At 38.8% G+C, this 14,781-nt stretch overlaps 1 protein-coding gene across 3 annotated transcripts in view; it reads left to right on the top strand.

The window, feature by feature from the left end:
• PLPP4 (phospholipid phosphatase 4) overlaps positions 1-14,781 on the top strand; it is a 48,623-nt gene that overhangs the window by 22,403 nt on the left and 11,439 nt on the right. For all 3 annotated transcript variants that reach the window (XM_088169391.1, XM_014886823.2, XM_088169390.1), the window contains exons 4-5: positions 1,914-1,977; positions 3,169-3,293. In XM_088169391.1, the coding sequence (XP_088025517.1) occupies positions 1,914-1,977; positions 3,169-3,293 (189 nt within the window). The remainder of the gene's footprint in view (positions 1-1,913; positions 1,978-3,168; positions 3,294-14,781) is intronic.

Consider the following 14,781-nt stretch of genomic DNA (forward strand, 5'->3'; position numbering starts at 1 on the left):
CTCTTGCTACCCAGACTAAGGAAACACCAACCCTGATGTTCTGTTCAGTTTGTGTCATCACTGTGGAACTTCTTGTGGCTTATTTTTGTTCAAGTGCACTGCACACTAATAATATTCAGTATCTGGTGATGTGAAGGTTCATTAGGTGTGGTGGGCCTCTGATTTGCTGAGATCTGGCACAGAATGTTCATAAAGAATGATCAGCAGTACCCCAAAAGGTGGATTTCTTTAAGCATGATGCATGGAGGAGAGAAAAGGTAAAAAATATATGAAAATTTGTTGCTCCTCATATAAAGAAGGGATTCAATGCACCTGGAGTAAGGAGGAGTTAATCTAGGTATCCTTAAGCCTTCCCCTGGGAGTGCATAAATCTCTCACTGACTGGATTATATGACTTTAGATGGGCAATATAAATCTTCCTTAAAGGAAACAACAGCAGGGCAAACAGATTTTTTTTTTACCATCCTACATTCACACTGTCACTTGATGCTTGGATTGCCACTGTAAGGAAGGTGCAACAGTGAAGGCACAGCTCTGTCAGGTGTACAAGGAACAATCAAGAAAAAACTCAGCAAAAATATTGAATTTTACTGCCTGTCTTCAAAAGCAGATATATTTTTTAAGAAGGAGAGTGTAGTACTGTGGCATTGCTGGTCATCTGCATTTGACTTTATGGAAAATTTCCCCATGCAATTTCCATAAAAAAACCTGAGACAAAACAATGGAGGGGAAAACCAGCACAGGATTGAGTGGTCACTGTGAACACAGGTGTTGAAAGAGGAAGAGTTTTTTAATGGTATGGGTGTCTCTAGGATTGACTTGTTCTTTCATTTTTGCTGGCAGCTATTGTTATATTCTGAGAAAACCCTTATTTTTGCTTTGATGCAGGTCCAACTTTTTTTTATCTTTAAGAAATAGATCCTATAACACATTTTTATGATCTGTAATATCCTCAGGCAAAGGTTTTATGGAGACAGGATGAGTGCTGCTGAAGTGGAGCATCTGCCCAAGGAGAAAATAGCTCATATGGCTGTCATAATCAAAGTTACATTACTGTAAATGTTCTGCTGGAAATCAGACATTTGCCTGATAAATTTTTTTTTCTGATGGGAAATAAAATACATTGGCTACGGTGTGGACTGCAAAATTAAATCAGTTTTAATCTAAATGTGTGTATATGCAGGATCCAAGTGCCAGTGAAATCAAGGCAAAAATCTCCACAGGCTTGAGATGAGGTTCTTTGGGAAGTCTAGGGACAGATAGAAAAGATGATTAAGTCTTACCTTGTATGACAGTTCCTTCTTGTTCTCCAATTTTATCAGAAAAATTTGTTAATGGTGGGAGCAAACGTAAGGGGAAAACACTGAAATATCTAAACAAAACATCCAAATCCTTTTGAAAGAGAAATAAAGTCATCCAATTGTAGTTTTAGCTGAAAGGCAATTCATGAGCCTGAAAGTGAAGTGTTTAATTGCATCACACACACACATACATATACATATATTTATATACATATATACTCTTGTGTGTGTAGATATGTGTATATATCTTGTGTATTGGTCTGTACAGGAATTCTGCTTGACATAAAGAGCATGAGAGTTTAATCTGGTAAATTACAGAACTCAAAAACTGCAAACCCACAGTACTTAATTCTCTAATTTTTTCCCCATTTTTTGACTTATGCCTGTGCAAATGGCATGGTAGGGAAATAAGAACAAACTAAGTCATGATTATCATGATGCTCTGAGGTTTGTGCTTAGTCTGGCTAACAAGAAAAACAGTAGGCTGAAAAAAAGATCATTCCGTGTTCAGTCCAGTAAAGGTTTAAATGTGTAAATCAAATGCTGTAATGCTGCAGTTTATTGCTTGGCACTTAGATTATTATTGTTCTGTTTGTTCATTCTCTTTTGTAGCTGTTTCCTTGGCTCTAGCTCTGAATGGTGTCTGCACAAATACTATTAAATTAATAGTGGGAAGGTAAGTCCTGTCATGTTATAAACGATGGGTTGAGAGAAATGGAGACAGATTGGCAGCTGCAGGAAATCCCAATAAATAGAGAGAGCAGGTGGAGTCAGAGCCACCCTTGGCCGGGTGCAGGTGTTGTACAGCTCCATGATGTGACATCCCAGGGTGGCAGGAATCCCAGCCCCTGTTCTGCTGCTTGTTCCACTCACTGGCAGACCCAGAGGTGCAAGGGGCTGGGAAGGAGTGGTGGGAGCTGAAAGCAGTTCCTTAAATTGGCAATGGGAGGGAAAAGTCACAGCATGGGGGAGTTCAGGTGCCAGTGTCCCCTGGTGTGATTAAACAGCAGCCAGCTGAGTCTCTGGGTAACCCTTTTTGTGAGAAGCATTCTGTGTGACACCCATGGCAAAACAAACCTGGGAGCCAAGCAGAAAATCATTCCTAGGCAGAACATTTCTTTAGGAAAGCATTATTTTGAACGAAGGGCTCAGAAAAATCTAGCAAACAGAACTCCCTGGAAAAATATGTTTTTAGGTACTTTTTTGTTTCTTTATCAGAATTTTGGATAATTTCAGCTGAAAAATATACATTTGACTTGAATTCATACACTACGTGACAGAGCCCAGTGCTGCTTTTTTCTTGGGATGTTTTACAGCATTGAGGAAGCAATATTTGTGTTTGTTTTCTGAGGAACCCTCCCTGCTGCAGAACTGATGCCCTGACAGTAATGGCACTTCTATTTGATAGGTGCTTTTAAAATAATTAAGGATACACCCCCTTCTTTAGACAGGAATAAGCTCATTTTTCCTGCACTCCAAGCCAAGTATTTTGCTGTCAGTTTGTCTCTGAATTTGTGATCATTCAGTTTTCTTCTCCAAGTGGTTTGTTAGCTCAGGACAGTGTGACACCAGTCAAACCTACATGCCCAGCTCACAGCAGGGTCAGGAGAAACTCAGAGGTTTGCTCAATGCACTGGGACAGCATCAGGGCTGGTTTAGGTTTTGCTGGCTGTTTTTAGGATGTTCTGAGCTGGGTGTTTTGGCAAGACCTGTGAAAATTTGGCAGTCATTACACTTTGTGCAAAACTGATCCCTCTAGGCAAGAGTAACCTGCATGTGTGTAATGAGCAGTAAATGTAATAATGACTTTGAGGTCTATTGGTTACTACAGCTTTTGTATTTTTAATGTCCATGGTGTTTTTTGTAGACCGCGTCCCGATTTCTTTTACCGCTGCTTTCCAGATGGAGTAATGAACTCTGAAATGCACTGCACAGGTGATCCAGACCTGGTCTCTGAGGGCAGGAAAAGCTTTCCAAGCATCCACTCTTCCTGTAAGTTCACTTAAACACGGTGCCTCTTCAGTAAAGAGCCATCCTTTCTGTGGTCTGGGGTTGCTCTTTTTCTTCTGGACTGCGAGCCTGATTTTTGCTGGAGGAGTCTGAATTTATGGCTTTTAGAAAGTCAGAAATTTCTGTCTGGAAATAAAATTGTGAGCCTTCCTTATCTTGGGAACCACCTGAGATCATCCAGAGCCATAGCAGGAGTGTCAGCAGAGTGAAGCACATTCAAGGTAACAGGACACTGTGATTCTGGGGGGCATCAGTTCCCCAATGCAGACCTTTGGCTATATAGTAAATATTTATTTTGTATATTTTAGTGGAATATGAAGGAGGACAGTACAGGCACTCTTCTTTTGCCTTTGAGGTGGTCCTCAGTCTAAGCCTCATGGTTTGATCAGATGCCCCCAGTTTGTGCTCTACCCTGACAGATGTTTAGGTGGCTTTTTGAGAACTCATCTATCTGATTTAATTACTTTTACTGACTTTGATGTTTGTAAAGGTTCCTTCTTCTGTCTTGAGAAGATGACTTCTAGTGTGCTTTATGTCGTGTCTGCTAAAACTTCTTTTCATCTGTAAATAACTTGATTACTGTAAGCTTTGTTGGGATTTTTTGGCCAGTAATGTTTGTTGCTTTCAGCTGTTTAGTTTCTAAGAACTGACAATTGTGAACCAGTAAATCACATTCATGGAATTTTTTTGAATGTGGTGCGTTCAAATTGCCTAATTGTGCAGAAGTATATATTGCAAACAAGTTGGGTGATGAGATGAATGAAATTGTGAGCTTATTTTGCTTTTTCTTTTTTGTTTGAGTCACAGAAATAAATAAGAGAGTAGTAGATGTTTGTGGATATGTTGTAAACTTTAGTTCCAAGCCACAGAAGGAGTCCTGGGGTTTCCCTTTCACCTGGCACTGGTTGTATGAGCACTGAGTTATGGTGCTGCTGCTCACACCAAATTTATTGGAGCAGAATGATGTCCCAGAGTATTTAGATCAAAATTATGAGAGCAGCTTTCTCCATCACTGACATAAGATTAGAGTGTGGCTGAGTTGACTGTACCTCCCACCACAAAGCCTTTTATTTAAATGTGATAAGAATGAAGAGATATTATATATTCAGTAATTTTTATCACTTGGTAAGTGTTCGAGTGAGGCAATTCTGCAGCTGCTTGAACTCTTTAGCTTTTTGAACTTTGATGTTATAATATCTAAGTCTCTGACAAACCTTAAAAATCCATACATATTTTAGTCTCATAATGGAGAAGCAAAGCATTTAATTTGACAATCATACAATGCTAGTCCTTCTTCTCTGCAGCAAAATTATTTCGATAACCAAATTTTCAGTTTTATCAAGAACAGCTTATAGTTGTAATCACAAATTTAGTTTCTTGCTATTACTTCATTCCCAGTAGTATAAAGAGTAGAAACCAAGAAAGTGTTATGGGAAGCACAGCATTATACTGCTTTCCTCCACCTATGAAGCAGTTAGGATGGTTGGGATATAATAACGAATGTTTGTAAATTGTGCTGTAATTTTCCATTTCCTTAGCTCAGTTTTAAAAACTGTCCTTCCTACCCTCTTAACCTGTAGGTATTTATGAGCTTGCCTTCCATAATTTCACTCCAAAATTTTTTCTTGTCACCTTTCTCCTTCCTTCAGCACAAGATTGTTCCGAGGTAAAGTGAAGGAGTTCCACTCTTCAGATTTCTGTCATCCCTTCAATATGTGTTGTGAAATTCATAAAACAGCACCAAAAAGTGTGGGGTTTTTTTTTGTTTGTTTGTTTGTTTTTTTGGGGGGGTTGTTTGTTTGTTTGTTAGTGCTTGGGGGATTATTTTTTCTATTTTCATGACTGCAGAAATGGAAGGGGTGAGGATGAGAGCTGACATAAACCATAGTACCTCTCTTGGTATGATGGTTACAAGTAGCCCACTACAGTTTGGCATTTCCTACTTCACCTGAACCCCTGAGGAAAATAAATCACAAGTAAAAGCTGCCAGGCTCCTCATAAAGAGGGGTTAGAAGCTTCAGTCAAGAGCCATTCTCATCTTCAAAACAGCTTTTCTTAAGGCATTTCTAGGATGGGCTGTCAGTCACAAGCTTTGTTATACCAGAATCTAAAACCTCATCCATGCAAGACGAGGCCTTTAACAAGAAAATCCGTGGAGCTGTAAATGGGGAGCTGGGAGAGTGTAAAATGCAGGGATGTGTATCAAGAGTGACAGCACTGGCACTCCCAGATGGCCTGGCCTGACCTTGCTTACTCCATAAAAATGTTGTGAACAATCTGTTACCACTCTCAGAGCCAACTTGTGCCCTGGAGGAGAGCTCTCCTCTCTTGGAGGAGCAAAAATTATTTTCTTGGCTTCCCCTCCCTGGGCCAAGGAGTGCATGTCACACAAAGAAGAAAAATGTGTGGAGCACAAACTGTTTCATAAAGCCAAAGAGTGACTTGCATGTTCCACGGGGTCAAAGAAATCTCTGGATCTTCTGGATTGTTTGGAACCCATTTTGATTATTTTCTGCCAGTCTTGTGCTGGCTGTAGGGAGCCCAGACTCCTGCCTGTGTCCAGTAGCTCAGAGCTGTTCCTGAGTAGCACAAATGTTGCTATTCTGACACCCAGAATAACTCCAAAATATACATTTGCTTATTCCATATTTAGTATTGCCATGGTTTTAAAACCCATTGCTAATTTATGCTAATTTAAAGCTAGCACCTGTGATGGTACCACGCAGCCTCTCTTCCCATACTTCACCAGAAGAGTGATGTTTATGAAGATGATAAATGCAGCATTTTTTCCTGCCTGTGTCCTTCCTGTGTGCCTTGTGAAGAGTTTTATTGCAGACACCCTTTGGGCAGCCCCACATTTCCAGATGTATTTTTCCCTCCTTGCAACGAGATGGAAACAGCAGCAGCAAGAGACAGAGAAATGAACAAAATGGGTGGAGATACAGACAATGGAACCAACAGCACAAATGGTGCAGGAACCAGTAGGAACCTTTTACTGGTAATGGTTACCCAGCATACCAGTTGATGAAAAATGTGATGCATGGATAAAGAGGATTTAACTGAATGCAGCACATGCAAGAGGAAAATTAAGGTGAATGAACACAGAACATTTAATTGGACAAGCGTGTGCACAATTGGGACCTGAAAAGATCACTGAATTTGCAGGCATACATTAACTAATGGGATGGAAAGACAACCTTTCATAATTGATTTCTTCCTTTTCATCTCATGACTGATGTCATTTTGACATTTGTGTCAGGCTGACAAAATCTCTCCACAAATAAAATAGGAACTTATGAATCCTGGAGTGTTATTTATCTAAAAATCAATGTGCATGGGAAATACATGCTTGTAATTCCAGGTTTGTATCCAGTGGAGCAATTCCAGGTAGGCCAGATATGCAGTAATTAAAAATGGAAAAGAAATCAGTAAGGTTCATTTAATTAACAGTTCTTTGTTACTTTGAGTAGCTTTATGCATTTGCCAGCTCAAGGAAGGTTTCACAATGTGCCACTCTTTATACAGGCTACAGGAGCTGAGCATTTGATTGTCTGGTATTTGTGGGGACAGGGAGGCCTGAGTTTATTTTGGTGACAGAATTTGGAATTTTCATAATCACCATGGAGCCATGAGGGAGAATGTCAGCTTTCTAGATCCTGTGTTAGTCTTAAATTGCAATTAGCTATAAGTTGTTACAATTGCTGTAATTGGGTAAATATCTTTATTTGGAGAATATACCTAAATTTTTTTTCAGGGAACGTGTTTTTCCATGCACAAGGAAGGCTGATTCTGCTTGTTAGCAGAGGACCATATGTCAAGAACATGTTTAATTAAGGTGACAGGAATACTGAGCGTGTTTTCCATATGAGAGCTCACATTTCTGAAAGCATGTAGGGTTTATGAGTTGCAGCTTGAAATTGTTGCAATGCCCTGGGACCTCTAAAGAGTTCTCAGAGAAGAGCAGAAGAATATGAGCAGTAAATTATCTGTGATGTTGCCACATCACCAGTCAGGTGGCTGGAAGGAGGAGAGAAAATAAAGGGGCAAATTCTCCTTTATGTCCTGATAATGGCACAGATATTAACTGGTTCTACCAAATGTTAGGAGTCTTTTTCCAGTTGCTGTCTGAAATGAATTCCTGCTTAAAATATGAATCCAGATCAGCTTTCCAAGCTGGTGATACCAAATTTTGGGTATAGAGCTCTAAATCAAAGGAATAAAGAGCTGATCCTTTGCATTCTAACTGAATCTTTGACCCAGATTTCACCAGAGGACAGGCCACCAACAGCAAGCAAAAGTGCTGCAAAAGTAATTATGTATTTATGTTAAAATAGATAATGAGTCTTGACTTATTGCCAAAACCAGGACAATTCCATGGTTACATCTTAAATGTTCATATGTTGCTTATCAGAACAATAAGCAGAAATTCAGCATCACAGGCTTGTTTCAAATGTTCAGTAAAATGGGCTCATCAGCTTAAAAGAAAAAATAAAATCCTGGACAGGGAGATGTCCCATATACTGCTGTGATTGTAGTAATGGAGTCCTTGGACAAGCAAATATGGGTAAATTATAGTAACACAGCACAATTTATTTAGAAACACCAAAAATCCTCTGTGAATTTAATGCCAGATTCTTGACCCTGTTTGCTTTCTTAGAGGAAATGATTAATTCTTCATGCTATAACTCCCTTTAGGCTCTTACTCTGCTCAAAACATTTGCAAGCAGATTGCAGTTGCCAGTTTTGGCTTCAGCTTTATTTAGTGACTATTTTAAAATGTGTTATTTCTGAGTTGGCCAGAACTATTGAAGCTGTGTTTTTCAGCTAAGAAATTCGATTGGAGGAAGTTGCATAAAACTGGTTTTGGTACCTTTATACTGAAGCAAAAACAGTGGCTTGGTGAGAGGTTAATTTAACCTCCTTGGAGTTTGTACTGGTGGTCAGGGGGAGATTGAGGCCATCAATACCCACACAGGCACCTTGATGTGTCTGATGTGAAAAAAAATGAATAATCACTTGCTAGTCTAGTTTATATCAATGTATAGTTGGATTCTCAGAGCTCTGAGGATAAAGGTGCCTCTGGAAATTGTGCAGTTCCAGCCACAGCTGAAAGCAGGGTCAGGGCAAGAAGGTTCCAGAGGACAATTTTGAGTTTTGATTTAATGTGAAGATTCCACAACTATCTCACAGGGAAACCTGGGCCAGTGCCTGACCACTCTTTCAGTGGAAATGCTGTTTCTTATATTTAAATGCAATTTTCTGAGCTTCAGGTGGTGCCAGTTGTCTCTTCACCTTGTACTGGCTGCCACCCAGCAGAGCTGGGATGTTGTCCCAGGAATTTGTATTTCCCAGTGTTGGATTTCAGGAGATTCCTTCTGGCTATTGATCCCTGAAAGAAAGATCCTGTCAACTGACTGGAAGCCAGACTCTAAAAATTAATCATTTTAACATAGTGGCTGCAGAGATAATTGAACTTAAAATTTCACATTGGATTGGATGGATTTATGGGAATAAAATCAATTAAAAATTAACATAGCCTATATAAAATTGCTGTAGCAGCAGGAAAATAAATAAAACACTCATGTGATTTTTATTTTTGTAGCTGCAATTTGGTTACTTAAATTAGTTTGAAAAGTTGGCTTTTGGCTAAATTGTGTCATTGACTTATTTTTTTTTTTAATAGAAATCTTTATTGAGCCTAGAGATTCCTTTTTGCAAGGAAAAAGTAGAGTTTCAAAGAAATGATTCGGTGGTAGCATCTCAATTTTGCATTTACAGAATGAATGTTAACATAGAGCTGTGCAAGAGCTTTCATTTCTTGTGTGGGTGTTTTTGTTTTTCTTTTTATTATATTGCTGAAAGAGGTTTGTAGAGATTACTGTTGAATATCGCTGAAGAAATCAGAATTCAATGAGAATTCTGAAATGAAGAATGCAGTCAGAGGCTCTGGGGACAATAACAGTGACTTGTGTTGCCATGTGTTTTTTAATTACTTCCTTGATAAATGAAGGTGTCTTGATATGTTTGAGAAACTAATGGCCCTTTAGAAGTGAAGAAGAAAATTATTTTCTTTGCCTTTTGAGCTATAGTTTGCACTTACAGACAAAATGGAAATATGTAAAAAGCTGAAGTTAAAAAAAGTCAACTGCAAGTGTAAGTAAATCTCTGATCTTAGCTCCAAGTTCTCCCAGCAGCTGCTGCTGTTTCTTGGTTATTATATCTGTTCATTATATGCTTTATATCTGTTATTATATGCTTTCATCTGTGCAGGGATGGAGCTTAATTACTTTTCAGTCTAATTCTTCCTTTCTTTTTGCCTATCTTTAGCTTTTTAGGCAAAATTTGTAGATTAAGATAAAGCTACAGGAGACTTTGTTGTGATGCTGTAGGTTTCAGCTGTATCTAAAGTAAAGATCATTGTTCTTCTGCCTGACCTTTTCAGCTAAAAGGACTCTGAGTCACAGCAGAGATCTAAAGATCAATTTCCATCTGTGAACTGTAGTGACAGCTCTCCTCTGGAGTGAAATGGGTCAGAAAGCACGAGTTTGAGCTGCAGATGGAAGGCTGTGAACTCAGGGGAGGCTGGCACATCACTTTCTGACCATCCTTAAGGAAGAAATCTCACTACAGTACTGGCAAATATTGGGATTCCCTGAAAATGCCATTGCAGCACATGGTGTGGTCTTCCAGCCCATGGCAAGAATAAATCAGAATATGCAGGAGAGTGTTCTACCTGTATTAGAGCTACTTGGAAATAAACCCAAATATTCTTTGTCCATGAGGACTTGGAAACTCCCTGCAGAGACTCACCTTTAATTGGGGTGGGTCTTTTCCACCCTAAAAGAATTAGTTGTCCATCAGTCAAGTCAGTCTCCAAATCCCCTTTGAGCAGCAAAAGGGATAGACCTGACTCATGCAAGATCATGTTCTTGTAATGCAAATAGCTCTGACTCAATCTAGAATTATTTCATTGAAATCAGGAGTACCAACTACAATTCTGCTATAAGCAAAAGAAAAATAACTCAATAAAACCCTTGAAATTGAATGATGAAGTTAAAATGCCAGGCAGATTCCTTTAGAGGTGGCTGACTGATTTATCAAACGGCAGAAATCTCAGTCATAACATTTTCTGAAAACATTAATTTAGGTCTCTTGAAAGCAAGGGGATATTAAAAGGTTCTTGAGATAAAAGTTATGAGATAAATGCAGGAAATCAAGTGTACTATTTATGCCAGAAAGAAAAAAAAAAAAAAAAAAAAAGCACCTGCACAAAGCTCATTTGGATTTTGCTAATGCTGTCATTTCTACATAGAAAACACGAGTTATTGCAGGTAATTTTTTTCCCTTTCCTTCTGCAGAAGACTGAGCAAATAATGACATCAGTGTTTCCTCAAACAAAACCAAATATTTATGCAAAATATTTTTAAAACTAATACTGCTTTGTTGAAAATTACTGATTTATCTTGTGGTTTTCTCTTGAGACTTTCAGTTTTCCTTTGTTTCAAACTGAACTAAGACAGTCGTTTAGAATTCTCTCAGTCTGGTTCCTACATTTTAAATAAGCAACTAGGAAGTATTGGAGAATGATTATGTTGAGGGTTTCTAATCATGCTTGAAGGCAATGAAAGTTGGATTTGTGGATGAAACAGGATGAAGTATTTTTTAAATACTTCACTCTAGTGATTTTAAAATTCACTCATAGGAGAGGTGGGGGGAAGGAAGAAATCTCTGGATGATTTTACTGAGGGAATTAATCAGAAAATAGAAATCAGAATGATTGACCTGATGTTTATGCTATAATAGCATTTCCACAGACACTTGAGACTAAATATCATTTAGTAGACTGCTGAGTCCTATTAAGTATTTTTTTAAAAGATTTAAATATTACTAAATATTTATAACATCATTTGCTCAGTCATGCAAGAAGTTCTCTACCATATGATAAGCTATTTTATTCTTCATTTTATTAGCCTGTCTTTGCTGATCTCTTCACCCTGGGATCCAGTGACAGAACACGTGGGAATGATTCAAAGCTGTGCCAGGGGAGGTTCAGACTCAATATTAGAATAATGCCTGTACCAAGAGGGTGGTCAAACACTGGAAGAGGCTTCCCAGAGAGCTGGGCAGAGTTTCCCAAGCCTGTCACTAAGAGTGCTCTTAATAATTTGCTTTAGCTTTTGGCCAGCCCTGCAGTGGTCAGGCAGTAGGAATAGATGATAAATGTTGGTCCCTTCCAACTGAAATATTCTGTTCTTTTTTGTTCTATTCTCCATGCTCCCTGCTCTGTCTGCCTTCATTACTTGATTGAAATCAGTAAGTTTGTGTAGATGAGCAAAGGAAGATCCTGTCCAAACAAATTGAACTACTAGTTGATGTAAATATTAAAAAAATCAATAGGCAATGTTTAAAAATACTTATGCTGTCAAACAATAGGATATGAGATCACTTTCTGCTGTTGTTTAGTATGGCAAGGAGGCTGGAATGCCAATGAAAAATATGCAGAGAATGCCTCTTGCAGCAGGGGAGGTGATGGGTAGGAGTTAAATATGAGGAGCAGGAGAATAATTTGGATGTGAATAGCCATGGATCTGGCCTCGATTCTGTGTATTGTTCTACGATATTCCTTGGAAATGTGCATTTACCTCTAACAGCTGCACTCCTGATAACTGGTTCACAGCCCCTTGCTGCATTTATTTGGATGTGTCCCATTCCCCCCAGCTGAACTCTGCTTATTTGGCCTGAGAGCATTCTCAGGATTCCTCCTAAATTAGGTTTCTGTCTAGTTCCCCTCCTCGATTTTGGGAGAAGAGAGAAATTTTCTGGGTTTTTTGCTTCTCTGAACCAGTTATAAATTCTGTGACAGCAGCCTGGGTGTGAATTGTCTTCTTAGCCAGGTGAAGACTCCACAAGCACTCTCAGAACATCCCAGCACCTTTGCTGGTGACTGGCTGCTTGCTAATATTTTATTGTCTCTACCTCTTCACAATTGACTGCTCCACTCAGTGTTTGTCACTGTATAGAGCATTGCTGTTGTATTATCCCCCAGGAGTTGCCTCCTCTGGTGATATTAAAGCTGATTATATAATTTATGCTCGCACTAGACTTGCCTGATGAAGAACTAATTAAATGAACATAGCATTTTGGTGTCTCTTGCTGTGCCAGTACAAAAAAAAAAAAAAGATGACTGGGAAATATGATGTCATTAGTGTGAAAGGACAGGTAGGTCCTCCTCCCCTTTTCCACTAAATAATGAAAATTAGTCAGTTGTAAGAATGAAAATATTTTTACATGTTAAAAGACATCCATTTGTTTGAAAAATTAAAGTGATTTATGTGCTTCAGAGTGAAGAAATTATTGAATTTCAATAGAAATGTTTGCTATCCTGTGATAATTTTTATAAAATATTACCTCAGTACTTGTAATTATAGTTGGGTATCTAAATTTGAACTGTTAATTATCTTTAGCTAGCAATTTCATGGAGGATAATCATATTTCCTTCACTTGAAAATGAACATTTTAAGTAACAAATGAGCTACAAGCCACAGGTTTTTGGCAGTAATTGCTGCTACTCTCTATTTTCAAGATAAATCTCTTAATTAACAGCTGTATGGCACTGTCTCACTGAAATAATTCATCCTTTTATGAAAGAATCCAGGGAAATATGAAAAGGATTTCTTACATACTCAAGGGGGAAAAAAAAGTCCTGTGGGGTTTATTGGCTTCTTAATTCAAACTCTAAGTATACTCAGGAATGTTTAATGCTTCTACCTCTTCTCTGACATAATTACCTGTGAATACTCAACAACAAGGGCTGTTGGAATTCATGAGGGGCTTGTGAAATGAACTCCTTAATGTTTAGTTTTCCAGCCTTAATAATAAATCAACTCTTCCGAGCCTGTTTGAGGTTCAGACTGCGTGTATACCTCAAAAAGATTTTCCTTTTTTTTCTGAATTAAAAAAAAAAAAAAAAAAAAAAAAGAGCGTGGGTTTTTTAATACAGGGATCTTGGCAGTGTCAAACAGTGGTTCCTCACTGGAATTTATCCCACCTGGCCAACGTGTTCCATGAATTTGTTTTACACAAAGGATGTAGGGTCACTGCAGGGTGGGGGTAGGAAGGGACCTTAAAGATCACCCAGTCCCACCCCCTGCCATGGACAGGGACCCTTCCCACTGGACCAGGTTACCCTAAAACCTTCTCTTCTCCATGCTGAACAACTCACTTATTTAGCACTTTTAAAAATGTATTTTCTCCTTTTCTTTGCATGTTTAAAGGTATTAATCCCAATCTACTGTATACTCCAGAACAGAGAGCAACTCCAGTTTTTCTCTCTTCAGATAAAGAGCATCATTCTAGACTGGATTGACTGAGTCTCTGATTTTCTCAAGCAAGTGATTTAAAAGTCTCTCTCATGAGAGTTTTTGGCCAGTTTGGAGCCCACTGAATTCAGTGACAGTACAATGCTGCAGTGCAGCCACTTCCTCCTTGGTGTCCTGGTTCGCTTGGAAAGTGGGGGTGAAAAAAAGGCTCAAAGTTATTTGCCTTCCCTCTGTCCAAGCTCTACTTCTCTACCTAAAACCCCAATGAGAAGTTCCTCTCACACATGGGCTGAGATGATCAGGCTTCATTGCTTTGCATTTGCAGCGTTGCAGGAATAAATAACATTTTCCTATTCCTGCTGTGTGTCACACCATGAAAAGAGAAGCAGTGATTTTCTATATAACCCTTCCTGCTCAGGCTGGGCATAGTCCTGAGGTTTCCCTAGTTCCTTTTTGAAGTATTTAGAGAGATTATTTGCAGCACTAAAATTGATATATTCCAGTAAAATCCTTGACACTGCTGACCATGAGTTTGACAGAAGCATTCTGATCCTCCAGTGCAAAAAATTCCTATCCATGGAGATCCTCTTCAGCCTGTATTCTAACTGTATTTTACATGCTAATCTGTGTGCTTGGGCCAATTTCCTTCAAGCAAGTTTTAAATTATGTGCACATCCCTGAATGAGTGATGCAAATTCTTGGCATGGTGAATGGAGTGACAAGAGGTTGAGCAGGATGTGATCCCTGTGGTCCCATATCCAGGATGCTGCTGATGGTGTAATTACAGCAAAGCAGGACAGCAAGGAGTTACCCTGGTCCATTGGTTGGAATTTGATATCTCCCAGTGTTGACCTGGAAAAGAAAAAATTGCTCTTGGTAGGGATTATTTGTTGTTAAGTATCCCATAAATGCCCACATGGCCAAAATTTGTATTAGAGCTGAAGAGGCAGTGATCTAAGGCTTGTGCCTAGATACTGTTCTCAAAAAGAGAAATTGTTAAAAGTAATTCCAGCATCTGAGTTGGTTTAATCTTCTCTTTACTATGTTCTAAGAAAAGTGAGATTTTTTTTCAAGGTTTCTACCCACAGAAATGGAAAAGTAAGTTGTGGAACTGGTTTGCTTTTAGGGCTTTTTGTAAAAGGTTTCATGAA

Source organism: Sturnus vulgaris, chromosome 8, assembly GCF_052056855.1.
Source record: "Sturnus vulgaris isolate bStuVul1 chromosome 8, bStuVul1.hap1, whole genome shotgun sequence".
Lineage (NCBI taxonomy): Eukaryota > Metazoa > Chordata > Aves > Passeriformes > Sturnidae > Sturnus > Sturnus vulgaris.